This window comes from Oncorhynchus gorbuscha, linkage group LG24, assembly GCF_021184085.1.
Source record: "Oncorhynchus gorbuscha isolate QuinsamMale2020 ecotype Even-year linkage group LG24, OgorEven_v1.0, whole genome shotgun sequence".
Lineage (NCBI taxonomy): Eukaryota > Metazoa > Chordata > Actinopteri > Salmoniformes > Salmonidae > Oncorhynchus > Oncorhynchus gorbuscha.
The window spans coordinates 34,812,388-34,826,239 of record NC_060196.1 but is presented as its reverse complement, the minus strand read 5'-3'; the positions used below and the strand labels follow the sequence as shown (position 1 = coordinate 34,826,239).

Sequence of the window (13,852 nt, the reverse complement as noted above, 5' to 3'; positions counted from 1 at the left end):
GGCCGTCATTGTAAATAAAAATTTGACCTTAACTGACTTGCCTAATTAAATAAAGGTTAAAATAAAAATGAATTTAAAAATATATATATTTCACTTTTATTTAACCAGGTAGGATAGTTGAGAACAAGTTCTCACAACTGCGACCTGGCCAAGATAAACCAAAGCAGTTGGACACATACAACAACACAGAGTTACACAAGGAATAAACAAACATACAGTCAATAATACAGTCGAAAAAAAGTTTTCAATTTTTGCAGTTCGTTCCAGTCATTGGCAGCAGAGAACTGGAAGGAAAGGTGGTTAAAGGAGGAATTGGCTTTGGGGAAGACCAGTGAAATATACCTGCTGGAGTGAGTGCTGCGGGTGGGCGCTGCTATGGTGACCAGTGAACTTAGATAAGGCAGGGCTTTACCTAACAAAGACTTGTAGATAACCTGGAGCCAGTGGGTTTGGCGACGAGTATGAAGTGAAGGCCAGCCACCGAGTGCATACAGGTCGCAGTGGTGGGTAGTATATGGGGCTTTGGTGACAAAATGGATGGTAATGTGATAGACTGCATCCAATTTGTTGAGTAGAGTGTTGGAGGCTATTTTGTAAATGACATCGCCGAAGTCAAGGATCGATAGGATAGTCAGTTTTACGAGGGTATGTTTGGCAGCATGAGTGAAGGATGCTTCACTGCGAAATAGGAAGTTGATTCTAGATTTAATTTTGGATTGGAGATGCTTAATGTGGGTCTGGAAGGAGAGTTTACAGTCTAACCAGACACCTAGGTATTTGTAGTTGTCCATATATTCTAGGTCAGAACCGTCCAGAGTAGTGATGCTGGACTGGCGGGCAGGTGCAGGCAGCAATCAGTTGATGAGCATGCATTTAGTTTTACTTGCATTTAAGAGCAGTTGGAGGCCACGGAAGGAGTGTTGTATGGCATTGAAGCTCATCTGGAGATTAGTTAGCAGTGTCCAAAGAAGGGCCAGAAGTATACACAATGGTGTCGTCTGCAAAGAGTTGGATCAGAGAATCACCAGCAGCAAGAGCGTCATCATTGATGTATCCAGAGTCGGCCCGAGAATTGAACCCTGTGGCACAACCATAGAGACTGCCAGAGGTCCGGACAACAGGCCCTCCGATTTGACACACTGAACTCTATCAGAGAAGTAGTTGGTGAACCAGGTGAGGCAGTCATTTGAGAAACCAAGGCTGTTGAGTCTGCCGATAAGAATGTGGTGATTGACTGAGTCGAACGCCCTGGCCAAGTCGATGAATACGGCTGCACAGTATTGTCTCTTATCGATGGCAGTTATGATATCGTTTAGGACCTTGAGCGTGGCTGAGGTGCACCCATGAACAGCTCGGAAGCCAGATTGCATAGAAGGTACGGTGGGATTCGAAATGGTCGGTGATTTGTCTGATAACTTGGCTTTTGAAGACGCTTAGAAAGGCAGGGTAGGAGAGATATAGAATGGTAAATGTATACATCACATAAGGCAGTTGGTATAATGTCCATGTCTGTCTACCTACTGTACCTGTTCCAGCAGCACATCTCCCAGCTGGTGGATAGTGAAGTTGTAGGTGCTGCCAGTCTGCAGGCTGTGGTTGCGTCGTGTGAGCAGCTGTGCCAGGAAGCGTACATGGATGCCAGTGAGGCGGTCCAGGCAGGGGAAGATGGCGTGCACCACGCCCGGCTCCAGCTGCACCTCCTCCAGCATGCCCTGGCGGAACACCCGCTCCATAATGCGAAGTGTCCGCACGTGGTGCAGCTCTGTCTGGATCAGCTCTGCGGGGGACAAAAAAACGCAAAGAAAGAGTCAATCGTGTAACATGGGGATAAAATAGAATTGCCCATCTAGCGAAGGAAATTCATATTTTGCTCTGTTCATCACCTGAAAGAAACACATCACCTGACAGAAACACACACATATGAACATTTGGGAGGAGGCACAGGGTCAGCTGCACCCCTGGAGCTATGTCGGGGTTAAGTGCCTTGCTCAAGGGCACAACTGTAGTGGATGGTGGCCATGATCTGAAACAACCAGCCTCTGCAATTGCTACTTTTTCCATCGCCCAGCCCATGAACTTTTCACCACAAAGGAAAAGAGGTTCAAGACGTACAGTGCATGTCACCACTCTCACCATAGATGACGTCCTGCCTTTTGATAATGTCTTTGCGATGCGTCTGCAGGTAGCCGGAGTCCACCGCCATGCTCCATGAGTCCGCCTCAAAATCCCGCCCCTCAATCTCCATTTCCTCCAGCATGGAGGCGTAGTACACTTCTCCTGAGAGAGTAAAACGTTCATCCAGTGTAAACAACAAATGGCCTGTAATTGTCTTAAAATCTCTCCTGACAATTAATATATATTCATCCTTTTTTCATATAAACATTTTCAATGTAGACATGGACATGATAGTTGCCGATATCTCTTTTACCCTCTACCCCAAATCCCTGAGGACTTTCCCTATGTAATGGATGCAACCTTGTCCCAGACCCAAAGACTTGCATGAATTACACAATCTGTATGCCTAGGCTCAAGATCAGTAGCAAATACATAGCACAAATGTGGCGAATCGCATCTCTGCATGTCTGGCAGACATATCAGTGTGGATGACGGATCACCACCTCAAGCTGAACTTCGGCAAGACGGAGCTGCTCTTCCTCCCGGGGAAGGACTGCCCGTTCCATGATCTCGCCATCACGGTTGACAACTCCATTGTGTCCTCCTCCCAGAGCGCTAAGAACCTTGGCGTGATCCTGGACAACACCCTGTCGTTCTCAACTAACATCAAGACGGTGGCACGTTCCTGTAGGTTCATGCTCTACAACATCCGCAGAGTACGACCCTGCCTCACACAGGAAGCGGCGCAGGTCCTAATCCAGGCACTTGTCATCTCCCGTCTGGATTACTGCAACTCGCTGTTGGCTGGGCTCCCTGCCTGTGCCATTAAACCCCTACAACTCATCCAGAACGCCGCAGCCCGTCTAGTGTTCAACCTTCCCAAGTTCTCTCACGTCACCCCGCTCCTCCGCTCTCTCCACTGGCTTCCAGTTGAAGCTCGCATCCGCTACAAGACCATGGTGCTTGCCTACGGAGCTGTGAGGGGAACGGCACCTCAGTACCTCCAGGCTCTGATCAGGCCCTACACCCAAATAAGGGCACTGCGTTCATCCACCTCTGGCCTGCTCGTCTCCCTACCACTGAGGAAGTACAGTTCCCGCTCAGCCCAGTCAAAACTGTTCGCTGCTCTGGCTCCCCAATGGTGGAACAAACTCCCTCACGACGCCAGGACAGCGGAGTCAATCACCACCTTCCGGAGACACCTGAAACCCCACCTCTTTAAGGAATACTTAGGATAGGATAAAGTAATCCTTCTCACCCCCTCCCCCCTTAAAATATTTAGATGCACTATTGTAAAGTGGCTGTTCCACTGGATGTCATAAGGTGAATGCACCAATTTGTAAGTCGCTCTGGATAAGAGCGTCTGCTAAATGACTTAAATGTAATGTAAATGTAAATGTCCCACGCTTAATCACAGGAAGGCACAACCACATGCCTGTGTCTTACCCTCGTCGTTGAGCGACTCCATGGACATAGCTCTGTTCCTGAAGTTGAGCGAGTCTGTGGACTGGGACAGGATCCTGCGCAGCCCCAAGGGAGAGTCATCATTCAGGTTCCTATACAGAGGCATGGACGAGGACACACGCCAGGACAAAAACACAAATATACATATATACACATATACACATGCACCAATAAACATGTATAATATACACATGCCATATGCATATGCAGTAAACACAAACATGCACACAGAAACCATCCACATATGTATGAGTACACAGAAAACAACAAAAGTACAAACGGAGATATATATATATATAAATATATATACACACACATACTTACACACACACACACACTGAACAAAAATATAAACGCAACATGCAACAATTTCTACAATTTTACTGAGTTACAGTTCATATAAGGAAATCAGTCAATTGAAATACATTTGTTAGGCCCTAATCTATAGATTTCACATAACTCGAAATTGGCGCAGTCATGAGTTGACCTGGGAGGGTATAGGCCCACCCACTTGGAAGCCAGGCACACCCACTGGGGAGCCAGGCCCAGCCAATCAGAATGAGTTTTTCCCCACAAAAGGGCTTTATTACAGACAGAAATACTCCTCAAATTAACATTAAATTCTCTGGCAACAGCTCTGGTGGATATTCCTGCAGTCAGCATGCCAATTGCGCGCTCCCTCAAAACTTGAGACATCTGTGGCATTGTGTTGGGTGACAAAATTCCACATTTTAGAGTGGCCTTTAATTGTCTCCAGCACAAGGTGCACCTGTGTAATGATCAGTTTAATGAGCTGTTTAATCAGCTTCTTGATAAACCACACCTGTCAGGTGGATGGATTATCTTGGCAAATGAGAAATGTTCACTAACAGAGACGTAAACAAATTTGTGCACAACAATTGAGAGAAATAAGTTTTGTGTGCATAAGGAACATTTCTGGGATCTTTTATTTCAGGACATTAAACATGGGACCAACATTTGGCGTTTATATTTTTGTTGAGTATACAATAACAGTCAAAAGGGCTGGGGGATTATTTTCTACATGGTAGAATAATCGTGAAGACATCAAAACTATGAAAAAACACATATGGAATCATGTGGAACGAAAAAAGGGTTAAACAAATCAAAATATATTTTAGATTTTAGATTCTTCAAAGTATCCACTCTTTGCCTTGATGACAGCTTTGCACACTCTTGGCATTCTTTCATCCAGATTCATGAGGAATGCTTTTCCAACAGTCTTGAAGGAGTTGGCTGCTTTTCCTTCACTCTGCGGTGCAACTCATCCCAAACCATCTCAATTGGGTTGAGGACGGGTGATTGTGGAGGCCATGTCATCTGATGTAGCAATAACTCACATTCCTTCTTGGTCAAATAGCCCTGGATGTGTGTTTTGGGTCATTGCCCTGTTGAAAAACAAAATATACTCCTACTAAGCACAAACCAGATGGGATGGCATATCGCTGCATAATGCTGTGTTAGCCATCCTGGTTAAGTGTGCCTTGAATTCTAAATAAAATCACTGACAGGGTCACCAGCAAAGCACCCCCACACCAGCATAACTCCTGCTCCATGCTTCACGGTGGGAACCACACATGCGGAGACCTACTCTGTGTTTCACAAATTAGTCAAATTTGAGTCAAATTTGGACTCATTAGACCAAAGGACAGATTTCATTGCTCGTGTTTCTTGGCCCAAGCAAGTCTCTTCTTATTGTTGTCCTTTAGTAGTGGTTTCTTTGCAGAAATTCGACCATGAAGGCCTTATTCACGCAATCTCCTCTGAACAGTTGATGCTGAGATGTGTCTGTTAATTGAAATGCATTCTAGGTGACTACCTCAAGAAGATGGTTGAGAGAATGCCAAAAGTGTACAAAGCTGTCATCAAGGCAAAGGGTGGCTACTTTGAAGAATCTCAAATATAAAATATATTTAGATTTGTTTAACACTTTTTTGCTTACGTCATGATTCCATATGTTTAATTTCAAGGTTTTAATGTCTTCATTATTATTCAACAATGTAGAAAATCATAAAAATGAGGAAAAATCCAGGAATGAGTAGGTGTCCAAATTTTTAGACTGGCACTGTATATATATTAACTAGTGAGTGGGACTTTAATTTCTACTATGAAAAGTCTATACGTGGCATGATGTCACTATTAATGTCAACGACAAGTTTGACTGTGGTTTCCCTCGTAACCTCCCCCTTTTTGTGCTTTGACCAATGAGCAGGCAGGGGCGGGGCTCACCCTGCAATGTTATTGGTGGAGACACTCTTGGAGAGGGAAAGGCCGGAGCGTCCACGGCGCGAGCCCAGCAAGGATTGGCGGAGATTGTCAGAGTGGTAGATGGCGGAGCTGGGGCGTTCCCTCATCATGGGGGCTAACGAGGAGTAGATAAAGTTGGAGTAGGAGGGAATAGAGGAGGAAGGAGAAGAGGAGGAGAAATATAGTGAAATATTATAAAAGGGAAACTCTTACAATGAAAAAGGAGTCAGATGCAATTTCAGAGTTCAAAAGTGAAACTACAGATACTTTTGCTCAATTGCAAAACTGATTGTTATTACAAACCAACCCAATAGTGAAAAATACGTTTTCCTTTGCGTATGTAATTTGAAGTATGTTGCATGCATGTGCGCATTTGCATGTACTGACTTTTGGTACGAAGGGTCACGCTCTGCAGAGCTGAGTTGTTCCTCATGAGAGCCATCTTCTGTTGCTGTGGTTACATAGAGTACAGTTCAATATCATTACCACATATTATTACATGCTTGTATACAGTGCCTTCAGAGTGTACTCACACCACTTCACTTTTTCCAAATGTTGTCGTGTTACAGCCTGCATTTTAAATGGATTAAATGGAGATTGTGTGTCACTGGCCTACACACAATACTCCATAATGTCTATTGGTTGGAGTCATTATAAATAATTTTTCAACTACTCCACAAATTTCTTGTTTACAAACTATAGTTTTGGCAAGTCGGTTAGGACATCTACTTTGTGCATGACAAATTCTTCCAACAATTGCTTACAGACAGATTATTTCACTTATAATTCACTGCATTACAATTTCAGTGGGTTAAAAGTTTACATACACTAAGTTGACTGTGCACTTAAACAGCTTGGAAAATTCCAGAAAATTATGTCATGGCTTCTGATAAGCTAATTGACATCATTTGAGTCAATTGGAGGTGTACCTGTGGATGTATTTCAAGGCCTACCTACAAACTCAGTGCCTCTTTGCTTTATATCATGGGAAAATCAAAATAAATAAGCCAAGACCTCAGAAAAAACATTGTAGACCTCCACATGTCTGGTTCATCCTTGGGAGCTATTTCCAAATGCCTGAAGGTACCACGTTCATCTTTACAAACAATAGTACGCAGGTATAAACACCATGGGACCACGCAGCCGTCATACCGCTCAGGAAGGAGACGCATTATGTCTCCTAGACATGAACGTACTTTGGTGCGAAAAGTGCAAATCAATCCCAGAACAACAGCAAAGGACCTTATGAAGATGCTGGAGGAAACAGGTACAAATGTATCTATATCCACAGTAAAACAACTCCTATATCGACATAACCTGAAAGGCCGCTCAGCAAGGAAGAAGCCACTGCTCCAAAATCGCCATCAAAAAGCCAGACTGCGGTTTGAAACTGCACATTGGGACAAAGATGGTACTTTTTGGAGAAATGTCCTCTGGTCTGATGAAACAAAAATAGAACTGTTAGGCCATAATGGCCATTGTTATGTCTGGAGGAAAAAGGGGGAGGCTTGCAAGCAGATGAACACCATCCCAACCATCCCAACCGTGAAGCACGAGGGTGGCAGCATCATGTTGTGGGGGTGCTTTGCTGCAGGAGGGACTGGTGCACTTCACAAAATAGATGGCATCGTGAGGATGTAAAATTATGTGGCTATATTGAAGCAACATCTCAAGACATCAGTCAGGAAGTTAAAACTTGGTCGCAAATGGGTCTTCCAAATGGACAATGACCACAATCATACTTCCAAAGTTGTGGCAAAATGGCTTGACAAAGTCAAGGTATTGGAGTGGCCATCACAAAGTCCTGGCCTCCATCCTATAGACAATTTGTGGGCAGAACTGAAAAAGTGTGTGCGAGCAAGGAGGCCTACACACCTGATTGTTACACCAGCTCTGTCAAGAGGAATGGGCCAAAATTCGCCCAATTCATTGTGGGGAATCTTGTGGAAGGCTACCCGAAACAATTGACCCAAGTTAAACAATTTAAAGGCAATACTACCAAATACTAATTGAGTGTATGTAAACTTCTGACCCACTGGAAATGTGATGAAATAAATAAAAGCTGAAATAAATCATTCTCTCTCCTATTATTCTGACATTTCAAATTCTTAAAATAAAGTGGAGATCCTAACTGACCTACGACACGGAATATTAAATGGAATATTAAATATTAAGGATTAAATGACCTAACTGACCTACGACACGGAATATTAAACGGAATATTAAATATTAAGGATTAAATGTCAGGAATTGTGAAAAACTGAGTTTAAATGTATTTGGCTAAGGTGTATGTACATTTCCGACTTCACCTGTATACATATGCACTCCATGACCAAAAGTATGTGGATACCCACTCGTCGAACATCTCATTCCAAAATCATAGGCATTAATATGGAGTTGGTCCCCCTTTGCTGCTATAACAGCCTCCACTCTTCTGGGAAGGCTTTCCACTAGATGTTAGAACATTTCTGTGGGGACTTGCTTCCATTTAGCCACAAGAGCATTAGTGAGGTAGGAAACTGATGTTGGGCGATTAGGCCTGGCTTGCAGATTCAATTCACCCCAAAGGTGTTCAATGGGGTTCAGGCCAGGGTTCTGTGCAGGCCAGTCAAGTTCTTCCACACCAATCTCGACAAATCATTTCTGTATGGATCTCGCTTTGTCCACAGGGGCATTGTCATGCTGAAACAGGAAAGAGACTTCCCTAAACTGTTTCCACAAAGTTGGAAGCACAGAATCATCTAAAATATCATTGTATGCTGTGCCTCAATGCTTCCCATACAACCTGACAGAGCTTGAGACGATCTGCAAAGAATAGGAGAAACTCCCCAAATACAGGTGTGCCAAGCTTGTAGTGTCATACCCAAGAAGACTCAAGGCTGTAATCACTGCCAAAGGAACTTCCACAAAGTACTGAGTAAAAGCATAGGAAAACTTATGTAAATGTGATTTCATTTTTTGATACTTAATAAATTAGAAAATAATTCTAATAACCTGTTTTTGCTTCATCATTATGGAGTATTGTGTGTAGATTGATGAGGGGGGAAAAACGATTTAATCAGTTTTAGAATAAGGCTGGAACGCATTCTAAAATTCTTTCCGAATACCCTGTATATACATCCTCTGTTATCTCTTACCCTCTGTTTCATTTTGGCACAGTTTGGCAACGTGTCTCGACAGCGGTTGTGGATGGTTACACTGCAGGCTGTGAGAAAAAGAAAGCATACACGTGATTCACTCTTTCAAACATTTTCTCTCTCTCACGCACTCTGAATGTCCCCCCTACCCTATATGTATCTTTGTTCCTCTGTTTTATATGTCAACCTTCATCGAATATGGGGAAACATTTAATATATGGTGAGGATCTCCCTCTCTCTCCCCACTTCTCTTTCCCTGTCCCACCTGCTTCGTTTGTGGCCATCGTTTCACTTCCTGTGCAGGGTTTGTGAACAGGAAGTTAGGGTTTAGACACAACTGGCGGAGGGGAGGAGAGACCCAGGGGTGTTTCAGAACCCTCTAACCCAGTTCCACTGGTCCTCCCCTGCCCGCCCTAAACACTTCTCTGACCCAAATCTAGACATAAAGCCTACTTAAATTTGTAGGCTTACACACTGAAGAACGCAATCCTGACTCCCTGTTGCAGTAAAAACATTTTTTTTAGAGAGATCTTTTAAGACTATTGTTTGAGTGAACACTGAATTGATTTGCTTTTACTTATTCACCGGTTTGATTTGGTGTGGTGAAATCAAGCCAAACTAAATCTGGTGAGTAAGTGTACTAGCATTAATGGTATTCACCCTGAACTAAATTTAGCATATTTCATAATTTAGTATTAGGAATTTGAACAACGTCATGAGACAGTGACCTTTAACCTTTAACTCGCCCTCAAAATAGGAAGAACTTGCAAGGTACATAGTTAGCGCCTGGCTATGTTAGCGGTTACCGCCTGCCACAGATACAGATGGGCTATCAGATCAGAGTCTGGTGCAGGCCAGCACAGGGTGCACAGTTCTGACAGAACACCAGGGCTATTATCTGTATAGGGGCATGGAGTCCTGACAACACAGGAACTGTTTGTTATCTGTAACCAACCCTCTCTGTCTGGAAAACTGAATCAGGTTTGGTTGAGAAATGAAGAAATGTGTGTGTGTGTGTGTGTGTGTGTGTGTGTGTGTGTGTGTGTGTGTGTGTGTGTGTGTGTGTGTGTGTGTGTGTGTGTGTGTGTGTGTGTGTGTGTGTGTGTGTGTGTGTGTGTGTGTGTGTGTGTGTGTGTGTGTGTGTGTGTGTGTGTGTGTGACATGTGTCTATATTTGTGTGTAAAATGTTTTGCCTGTGCACATGACTGACACACACCGTGGCAAGTTTTGCATAAATTAATGTATATTTGTGTGTGAACTGTGTGTCAAAATGTATTCCTATAATAATGTAAATATTTCAAAATAAATACTTAGCATAACACACAAACCATAATGTATTCCAGCACAATCTATTGTACGTTATATCAAATGTAATGAAAATACATTGGGCTGCAGCTCCTTCTAGGCCAATTTGCCAGTGAGGATGGCAGTGGAGATGTGTTTTTGAGTGGGTGGGAAGCTCACCATCCCCCACTCTCACCCATTATCTGACCGCATGTCCATAATGTAACTATTTTAAATGGAATTGATAGTCACATTGTAGTTCATTACTGTGTTGTAGCTTATTTGGAGAGTTAACAGGTTCATTTGCTTGTAAAGGAATGGTATAAATAGCGTAGATTGTTCCCTTTGGTAGTGCCTCAATATTCTGCCACTATAGAGTGATATGACAATGCATGTCCTGATAAATGATGCTGCATTTTTGTAAACCGTCTTAGGGTTTTAGGGAGGTGCAGGGTGTGGTACGTTTTTGAGATGTTCTTTTGGTTTGCTGAGGTACACATGCTGTGTAGCTCAGGCCTGTATCTGAAGAATCTGGTGGGTAGGCAAGGCTTACTGGGACAGTTAAAGGCCACTATAGGAGTGCTGTGTGTGTGGTATTAGTTTTATTAATTTGTAGTATTAGTAGTAGCATTAGTAGTACTCACTGGGGCAGCTGAGGGCCTCCTTGGCAGTGATGCTCTTGTTGCATGCTGAACAGAGGGTGGTCCCCGACACGGTGAGGGAGGTGAAGAGATGCCCGTTGCTGTAGCGCGCCTCCCTGTCCCGCGCCTCCTTCTCCCTCTCCCTCATGCGTTCCTTCTCCTTATTCTGGGAGGAGATGGTAAAAGGAGGAGAGAAGCAGAATGCACTGATGACATACAATGGCACCTTGGACATGAGGTTAAAGAGTTTAAATCACGTGTCAGAACTTCCCTTAACCCTCCTACTCTTCTGCTTTTAAAAACGAGGCCTTTTACATTCCATCAGTACCTTAAAGAAACATGTTGGTGGAAAGTCTACAGCTCGTGACAATAGCAAAAGGAAGCAAAATCTAAGCGTTACCAGTAGCCCTCTTAGGTGTCAAAATTAGATGAGGGAATGACAAAAGCTAAAGAGGGAGTCCCCCCCCCCCACCCGGATCCGTCACGCTCCCCATTGTTCCATCATTAATGAGGATTGCCTAATGCAATGTCCACAATCATCTTGTAACCATAGCTACCTTGACCAGGCAGGCCATAGTTGCCCTGACTAACTAACTTAATAGCTGATGCTACCTCCAACTAAAAACTCCAGTGTGTTCCTGTCACAGAAGCATGAGCAATGTTCAGTGTCTTTGGGAACCAGTCTGATGGAGTAGAACTTTATGCAACATACATTGATGACTTCTTGGGAACTAAAAGCAGTTGCCGCCACGTTGAACCTGTACATTTTCCTGTGTTGGGATTGATTGTTCAAGCAGAAACAGGTATACGGAAGCAGTGAAGGGTTAACAATGTCTTTCCATTCTTTTAGAGTTGTGCCAAGTAACGTATTTTTGTCTGTGTGTCAGGGGAGGGAAAGCCTTATGTCTGTTGCCATGTTGACATCCTGCACAGGAAGTAGACAGGGAAGGCTTCCTCTTTTGGGGCTAAAGTGGGCAGGGTGAGCTGTTACTAGGGCAACAGCGGCAAAAGAGGGAGGGCACCACAAAACCGCATTTGTGCAGTTTTTCATTTGAGGTCAAAAGTTTTTCTGCATTCAGTGTGAAATAATTGAAGCTAAAGGTGAGAGTTGGAGACTTGATTCTCTGTGTGTGGCATCAGTACGTGTGGGTAGGTCTCAAAACCAAATGTCACTATAAAAGTAAGAGGATTTACAAAACCTGTCATTATTTTTTGACAGCGATCACCAGCAGAGGACGTTAATATGAGAGAGAGAGAGAGAGAGAGAGAGAGAGAGAGAGAGAGAGAGAGAGAGAGAGAGAGAGAGAGAGAGAGAGAGAGAGAGATGACTCCCAGCACTTTGCACAACATAGGCCCAGAATGCAACACAATAGACGTCTGTGTTTTCACTGTCTTTCTACACCTTCTCACTCACTACCCCATCATTGCCTTATGTCTGTTTCTCTGTTTCCGCTGTTTTTCTACAGAAGGCTGATATTGAGAAGCAAATTGGAGAACGGCTTGTGATGATCACATGAACTTTTGCAGTCAAAGAGGAACCCAAGCTAGACAGGTTGACTGTAGTTTGCCATGTCGTAATTAAAATATAAATATTGCTGAGTGGTAAATGTCTAGACAATGACCTTCATGGTGTTTTCCACCATCTCATAGTCCACACAGCACTAACACACCTGATAAATTGTCTGGTTGATAAAGCAAGACTTAATGAATAGATTATTCGTCACATCAAGTTGAATTGTGTGTTTGTGCTCGGCTGGGAAAATAAATGTGTGTTGTGGGGACAGGAGTTGAGAAACACTTCTCTGAATCTATCCGGGACTACTTATACAGTATAGTGATGTCCAAAAGTTTACATTTGCCAATATTACCATTACATTTTGGCATCATCATCATCTCAGTGGTGACCCATGACATTCAGGGTTGACTGATATGCTGTGCCAGGTCTTCCAAACCTCTACATCTGTACTGTCCCTAATTGTTGGTCAATGTTTGTGTACCGGTTTAAAGTAAACTGTTATTTTGATGCAGCAATGCAAAGCACTAACATTTTTACAGGGAAAAGAGAATAAATATACCAACGAAGTTTATAATTAGTCATTTCTGATGTGTCAGAGGCAAAGCTCTCTCTCTCTCTCTATATATATATATATATATATATACAGTGAGGGGAAAAAGTATTTGATCCCCTGCTGATTTTCTACGTTTGCCCACTGACAAAGAAATAATCAGTCTGTAATTTTAATGGTAGGTTTATTTGAACAGTGAGAGACAGAATAACAACAACATTCAGAAAAACGTATGTCAAAAATGTTATAAATTGATTTGCATTTTAATGAGGGAAATAAGTATTTGACCCCTCTGCAAAACATGACTTACTACTTGGTGGCAAAACCCTTGTTGGCAATCACAGAGGTCAGACGTTTCTTGTAGTTGGCCACCAGGTTTGCACACATCTCAGGAGGGATTTTGTCCCACTCCTCTTTGCAGATCTTCTCCAAGTCATTAAGGTTTCGAGGCTGACATTTGGCAACTCTGTCACGTTCTGACCTTAGTTCCTTTTTTATGTCTTTATTTTAGTTGGTCAGGGAGTGAGTTGGGGTGGGCCTTATATGTTGTTTTTCTATGTTTTGTTTTGTTATATTTATATGTGTTTGGCCTAGTATGGTTCTCAATCAGAGTCAGGTGTCAGTTGTTGTCACTGATTGGGAGCCATATTTAGGTAGCCTGTTTTCTATTGTGTTTTGTGGTTGGTTGTATCCTGTGTTAGTGTTTTCACCATATGGGACTGTTTCAGTCGTTTGTTTGTACTTTTGTTATTTTGTTCAGTTGATTTATTAAATATATCATTATGGACACTTACCACGCTGCACATTGGTCTGATCCTTGCTACTCCTCCTCTGAAGAAGAGGAATTCCATTACAAACTCGAACCTTCAGCTCCCTCCAC

General features: G+C 43.1%; 1 protein-coding gene across 8 annotated transcripts in view; it reads right to left on the bottom strand.

Annotated features, from left to right (window-relative positions):
• The window catches only part of LOC124012521 (rho guanine nucleotide exchange factor 2-like), a 91,504-nt gene that overhangs the window by 25,576 nt on the left and 52,076 nt on the right, over window positions 1-13,852 (bottom strand). For 7 of the 8 annotated variants that reach the window (XM_046326244.1, XM_046326245.1, XM_046326241.1 and 4 more), the window contains 7 exons: window positions 10,910-11,072; window positions 8,982-9,049; window positions 6,232-6,295; window positions 5,827-5,959; window positions 3,562-3,671; window positions 2,134-2,277; window positions 1,527-1,777 (listed from right to left, as the gene is read on the bottom strand). In XM_046326244.1, the coding sequence (XP_046182200.1) occupies window positions 1,527-1,777; window positions 2,134-2,277; window positions 3,562-3,671; window positions 5,827-5,959; window positions 6,232-6,295; window positions 8,982-9,049; window positions 10,910-11,072 (933 nt within the window). The remainder of the gene's footprint in view (window positions 1-1,526; window positions 1,778-2,133; window positions 2,278-3,561; window positions 3,672-5,826; window positions 5,960-6,231; window positions 6,296-8,981; window positions 9,050-10,909; window positions 11,073-13,852) is intronic. The other variant, XM_046326242.1, reaches the window with a different exon arrangement.